General features: G+C 37.3%; 1 protein-coding gene across 6 annotated transcripts in view; it reads right to left on the reverse strand.

The window, feature by feature from the left end:
* Vps37a (VPS37A subunit of ESCRT-I) overlaps positions 1 to 6,303 on the reverse strand; it is a 43,976-nt gene that overhangs the window by 8,834 nt on the left and 28,839 nt on the right. For 4 of the 6 annotated variants that reach the window (XR_596484.4, XM_063275235.1, NM_001024867.1 and 1 more), the window contains 4 exons: positions 5,385 to 5,455; positions 4,059 to 4,186; positions 3,918 to 3,976; positions 3,773 to 3,841 (listed from right to left, as the gene is read on the reverse strand). Coding sequence is in view for 5 of the 6 variants with exons in the window: in XM_063275235.1 (XP_063131305.1) it covers positions 3,773 to 3,841; positions 3,918 to 3,976; positions 4,059 to 4,186; positions 5,385 to 5,455 (327 nt within the window). In the remaining variant the exon portion in view is untranslated. The remainder of the gene's footprint in view (positions 1 to 3,772; positions 3,842 to 3,917; positions 3,977 to 4,058; positions 4,187 to 5,384; positions 5,456 to 6,303) is intronic. The other 2 variants (XM_063275236.1, XM_008771289.4) reach the window with 1 other exon arrangement.

Below are 6,303 nucleotides of genomic sequence, written 5' to 3' on the forward strand. Positions count from 1 at the left end.
CCTTCCTCTCTGATAACTATAGCTTGTGTCAATTTGACCTACAATTAGCAAGTACAGATATCAAACACAAATCACAAATTGTAAAAGTATAAAAATATATAAATGAGAAACTGAAAGACCACTGTTCTAGACAGTTTGGAGTTACATCACTGTGACAATACCTACTCAGATGACCCAATGATCCCCATCTCCTTGTATTCCTGTTCTTGTCTTTGTTAGGTTACGACAACAATGATAATGCAAAGGATCTTCAAAAATCAATGCAATCTCATACAGCCCAAGAGTCTTTCATTGAAAAAAAGAAGTATCCTAACATTCAAATGACATCCCATCTGGGTTAACAATGCTCCCTCCAAGAACCAAAGACTACCTAACCGGAAAAAAAAAAAAAAAATCAAACACTAGGCATGAGAAAGCCTCTTGATTTGTTGCTCAGAGTTGCCCAAGAGATGCCCCAAACACTACAGGCTTTTGCTGTTGCCCTTGGTTGCCATCCAGAGGTGGACAGTCAAGTCCTTATTGCTGAAGACAGTATGTACTTCAGACACAAGGCCTTAAGTCCACCATAAAGACTAGCTTTCATGGTATGAGAAAGCACCACACAAACTTGTGAAGATGAGAGGCAATCACAGTTCTACGCAGCTATGATGCCTATGAACTACAGTAATGACAAGCATGTCATGATAACTCAAAGTGCAGTAGCAGCATGCACACCTTGGCAGTAACCATTACCTTTTAGTAGGATGTAAAACCTGCTTGACAAAGGGGGAAATCATGCCTGTGACAGGGAACCTAGCCAACTACACAGGGCTAGTGAAGTAGTGAATCCTAAAGAACCTACAATCACTTTATTAATCCAGCATAATCTTAATTCGCAGATGAGCTGTCCTCGCCCCTCATCAAGAAAACTTCTCTTTGTAACATATCAGAAAGACAAATACAGAAAACCACAACTAATCAAAACACAGAGTTGTGGAACCCAGTCCAAATAGATACAAAACAACTCCTGGAGCTAAGGCCCAGGGAACATGGGAAGATTAGAAGGGCCAGAGGACCAGGGAGTTTCCTGTGAGGTTTTGTCTCCTCGTGATGTCAGAAGTTAGTCCATAAAGCATCACAGACGTATCTGTTGGTTTTCTGGAAGGTTTTTGGTATTGTTTTTTTTGAGACAGGTTTACCTCTGTAGCTCTGGCCATCTTGGAACTCACTCTGTAGACCAGGCTAGACTCAAATTCAGAGATCAGCCTACCTCTGCTTTCCAAGTCTGTGGATTAGAGGCGTATGCCACCACCTCAGGCCAGTTTTTAAGTATTTCAAGAATCACCTCAAGAAATTCTTACAGAAATGTCCACGGGCAAGAAAAAAAGTGCAAGCTCAACTGTGCTGGCAGCAGGGATGCAGCTGAGGCCTTACGTACGCTCGGTAAATGTTCCAGGTCTCAGCCCTGAAACAGAGCTCTTTAGAAGACATAGACATTTTCTCTGAGATGAGTTTGCTACTTTCTCGTTTGCTCTTTATAATCCACTCGCAACGCTTGTACTGTCTGTATTATACATGTGTTCTTTAAAAATTCACTTTCACTTTTATTTTTATTACTTATCAATTTTAAATATATTTGAATGTGAGCATTTTTCTCTATGAAATGTTTTTCCATAAAAATCTTTTTAAAATATTCCTAGCAATTAACTGATTTTTACACTTTGTTCTAAAACTCTATGTGTCTGTAGCATTTTCCTATACTCTGTATGATAGGGTCTTTTTTTTTTTTTCTTTTTTTCGGAGCTGGGGACCGAACCCAGGGCCTTGCGCTCGCTAGGCAAGCGCTCTACCGCTGAGCTAAATCCCAAATCCCTATGATAGGATCTTTATGAAGTTTGATATGAAGGATCAAGGCTATTTCTCATTGGATTCTAAACTGATAAACAATTATGTAATTTGTGAATCCTGAAGTTTTTCTAGTTATTGGTCACATACACGAATCTATTTTGGAAATGCAGCCTGCGCCATACAACTATTTTCCATCTTCCTACAAAACTTCTGTATCATTTTAAATGACATTTCACAGAATACTTTGGTTTGCTATTGATGAAGCATGTTTTTCTCATTCCTTTTTCGTTCAATTCTTCCTGACTGCTTTAATCCATTCATATTTTTTTAACTTATCAAATAAAACTTAGAATTTGTCTCATGTAGCTAGTTGGGATAAAGACAAATTATCACTTTTAAAATTATACTAATACTCTACAAAGAACTATAGGTAATGAAATAAACCTAGCAGTAGGGTAAGTGGTCCTCTGCAGGGAAGAACACAGCATTAGTTGTCCAATGCCAAACAGTAAGCCCTGAAAGCCTACACAGAAATAATATATATGAACTCAGGTAATATATTCTTATGCATGAATATAAGAAATAAACGCATGTATTCATGCAATAACAACTGATTAAGAAGAAAGGCCTTGCATCTGAAGGAGAGTAGAGAGGAGGATGTAGGAGTACCCAGTGCATTTCAACCTTCCTAATGCTGTGACCATTTAATGCAGTTCCTCATGCTGTGCTGACTCCCAACCATAAAATGATTTCATTGCTATTTTATAACTATAATTTTGCCACTGCTATGAATGATAATTTAAGTGTCCCATATGCAGGACATCTGACATGCAACCCCTGTGGGGGTAGCGATTCATGGGTGAGAACCACTGGTTTAGACACAAGCAAAGCAAGGATGCTGTAATGAAAATACAACCTCAAATACTAACAAAAAGAACAGTAGGCAGACATGTGTAAAAGTGAATGTAGGGATGTTTGGTGACTATTAGAGGAATACATAGATGCACATTACAAATCAAAGGCAAAATGAAAATGTTTTTAAAACTAAGAGAATGCTAGGAAACCCTACTCAGTTCTTCCCTTCTATAACTATGAAGCTACAACAAAAAAAGTTGTGAATGGTCTTGAAAAACACTGTATTTCATTGATGACAAGGCTTGTGAGTTTTTTCACACCCAAATAGTATTCATTTCTCAAAACCAAACAACCCAATCAAACAATGGGGTAGAGAACTAAACGGAGAATTCACAACAGAGGAATCTCTAACAGCTGAGAAGCACTTAAAGAAATGTTTAAAGTCCTTAGGGATTAGGGAAATGAAAATCAAAACGACCGTGAGATTCTGCCTTATACCAATCAGAATGGCTAAGATCAAAACCTCAGGCAACAGCACATGTTAGCGAGGATGTGGAGAAAGAGGAACACTCCTCCATTGCTGGTGGAATTGCAATTTAACATCTGTTAAATTTTTAAAAACATATTTGGGGGATTAATTGGAAATATTCAACTTTTAATTTATATTCTGAAGAATCAAATCGTATTAATACTCTTTCATTCCACTCATATTCTATGCTGTTCTAACAAGAAAATATAAGTAGTCTCTTAAGGGAAATAAATTATTAACTACAATGTTTCTTGCCACAGTAAGCTATAAAGATTACACCCCTTATTTTATTTTTAAAGATTATTTTTCATAAGCAGAAGTCTAATTTTTTAAATTATACTTAATTTAAAATATCTTTTTGTTACTAGGTTTTGTTACTAGGTTATATTACTTTCCAAATTCCCTGGGGTTTTCCTTCCTTTTGGGATTGGGAACTAGATAAACTCCGCGTGGACAAGATCTGTGTGCTTATAGGTGTCAGCTTTCTAGTGAGCACAGGCAAGGCCAGCACCTGTGGAGGATGACAGCTCCCCAGGGACAGAAAGAACTAGCCAGTCCTACCTCGCTGAGTTCATGCTGCCTTTGCATCTTCTTTTCAAAGGTAGATTTCATTTGTATAAGTAATTCATACTAAAAGAAAACATAAAATGGCTGTTTAATTTGATTTTGAAGAGTAAAAATGTCTTCAAAATGATCAGAAACTCACCTTATCTAAGACGGCCTGCCTTTTGGTTTCCAGGCTATGCTCCAAAAGGAGATTTTTTCCTGGAAGACAAATCTCTGCTTATTTCCCAGCACAGATCACATTTTTCTCAGGAATTATGAATTAGAGCAGAGGGAGACATACTTGCTAATTCCTCGATACTTTTTACTAGGTCTTCCTTGTCGGTAATAATTTGCTTTAGTTGAGGCAACATCAGGAACTGTTCTAGTAATACCTCCTCCTGTTCATTCATGTCTGTGAGCTGTGACACACTAAAGACACAAAAGAAAAAGCAATTATTAATAAATATTAGTCAACTGGTTTCTCTCCATGGCAATAAATGTTCACAATGTTCTAGCTTAACTTGTGTGATGAGTATTTTTATGTGACAGAAGCTAGAGTCATCTGAGAGGAAGATACCTCAACTGGGAAAATGCCTGTAAGAGTAGGCTTCAGGTAAGCCTAGAAGGCATTTTCTTAGTTAGTGATTGATGTGGGAGGGAACTCAGCAAGCAAGCTGCAGAGAGCAAGCCTGAGTCACATGCAGGGACCCGGCAGAGGGAGATAGAGGAGCACAGGAAACAAGAGGGCACCATGGGGATGGCTACAAGTATGGAGACTGTGCACTATTTCATTCCTCCTTCTGAGGTTCTCATAAGTTTTTATAGTAGGGAAACTTTTCAAAAGGAGAAAGGAAAGACAATTCTTTATAAAGTAGCCTTGTTCTCGGAGCCCCAGCCACGTCGTATGGCACAGTGGGCCCTGCTGCGGAGCCTGCACTCCTGACACATTATTGTTATGTCTACAGTGAACCAAAGCAAAGGAAGCCCAACCTCATGTCTTAAGTCACAAGACTGCTCACAGGCTTCAGTCTGCATAGTCCTGGTAGAATATATTCTAAAGACATAAAATTCCAAATTATTCTTAATTGCATCCAATGGCCTTAATACTAGCAGCATCATGGATATTATAAATCCTTAGTGGACACGGGGTGCCCCACCAAGTGGAAAGGCCATAAAATGTTTTATCCATGGTGCATCTTATGTTCTATGAACAACAGTACCTTAAACTTGAATCCTGCCACTATAAATCTGAATAAAATTTTGGCTTCTAATGAAATGTTTTTAATATATTATGATAACTTTAGTGTACTCATCTATACACATTAATCTACTAAAGAAACAATGAAAGACCTATTTTGAAATTATCAAAATCTAACACTTTCACCAAAAATTCTCAAAGACTGTAAGTCACATGAGCGAAAAGAACGTTTGTTACCTTGGTAATCATGACATTTAGAATAATCCCTAGGTACAGGCCAGTCATGTAACAACTTACCAGACGAAAGCTGACCATACTTTACCCACTAACACAACCACAGAAACGGAATAAATCATTTTATTTAATTTGACTATGAAACTATAAATAAAACAGACAAAACCATCTTTATTCTTCAATTTTTTTTTTTACCTTAGTTCTGAAAGTTCTGGAAATGCATCAGGAATATCCGGCATCTTATAACCAAAACCATTTTGGTTAATCTAAAGAAGAGTTTGAGAGAGTGTTAGATCTGAGCTGTACGTCTGACTGCCCGCATTTCTAACTGTCAAGTACTCATCCAGCAGTGCTTTTACTACATCTCTCGTGCACGTCCATCTCTGCTCATCACACCAACCACATCTCTCTGGACGTTTATTCAGAGTTTACACTTTATGATGGAAGGAGTGGGTCTTAGAAGACCCTGGATTATTAGCCTGTGTGGAAGTATATGATTATAAAATAACTCTCTATGAGCAACTGTAACAGGTATAGAGAATTATCTGTGGGTTTCATACATGTAAATGAATATACTTCATTCAAATAAAGACATGAAGCATAAATTAGTAAACTACCAGCACTGAGTAGCTACATATTTAAGTTAAAAAAAATAGGACAGATGAAGAACATAGTACTAATTTGAATATTTATGGCTTTTTTATTAGGACACTCCAAATTTTCCCCTAAATTTTTAAAAAATATTAATAATAGTTTTTGTTGCCGGACAAAATGACCCATGTGTTTAATCCCAGCACTGAGGAGGCAGGGGCAGCAGATCTATCTCTGTGACTTCTAGGCCAGCCTGGTCCACAGAGTGAGTTCCAGGACAGCCAGAGCTACTCACTGACCCTGTCTCAAAAAAAAAAAAAAAAAAATGACAGTTTGTTTATAATCTTTATTAACATAGTGATGGAAGATTTTGGAAAAGACAAAATTCACACAGGTTTGTATTTTTAATGATTATAAAATTTAATTATGTTGAACATATGTGTATACACATACATATTTATATATGTGTGTATGTGTTTCTGTATGTGCATATGAGTATAGGAGCAGGTATGTGTGAAGGCCA

Source organism: Rattus norvegicus, chromosome 16 (genome assembly GCF_036323735.1).
Source record: "Rattus norvegicus strain BN/NHsdMcwi chromosome 16, GRCr8, whole genome shotgun sequence".
NCBI classification, from domain to species: domain Eukaryota; kingdom Metazoa; phylum Chordata; class Mammalia; order Rodentia; family Muridae; genus Rattus; species Rattus norvegicus.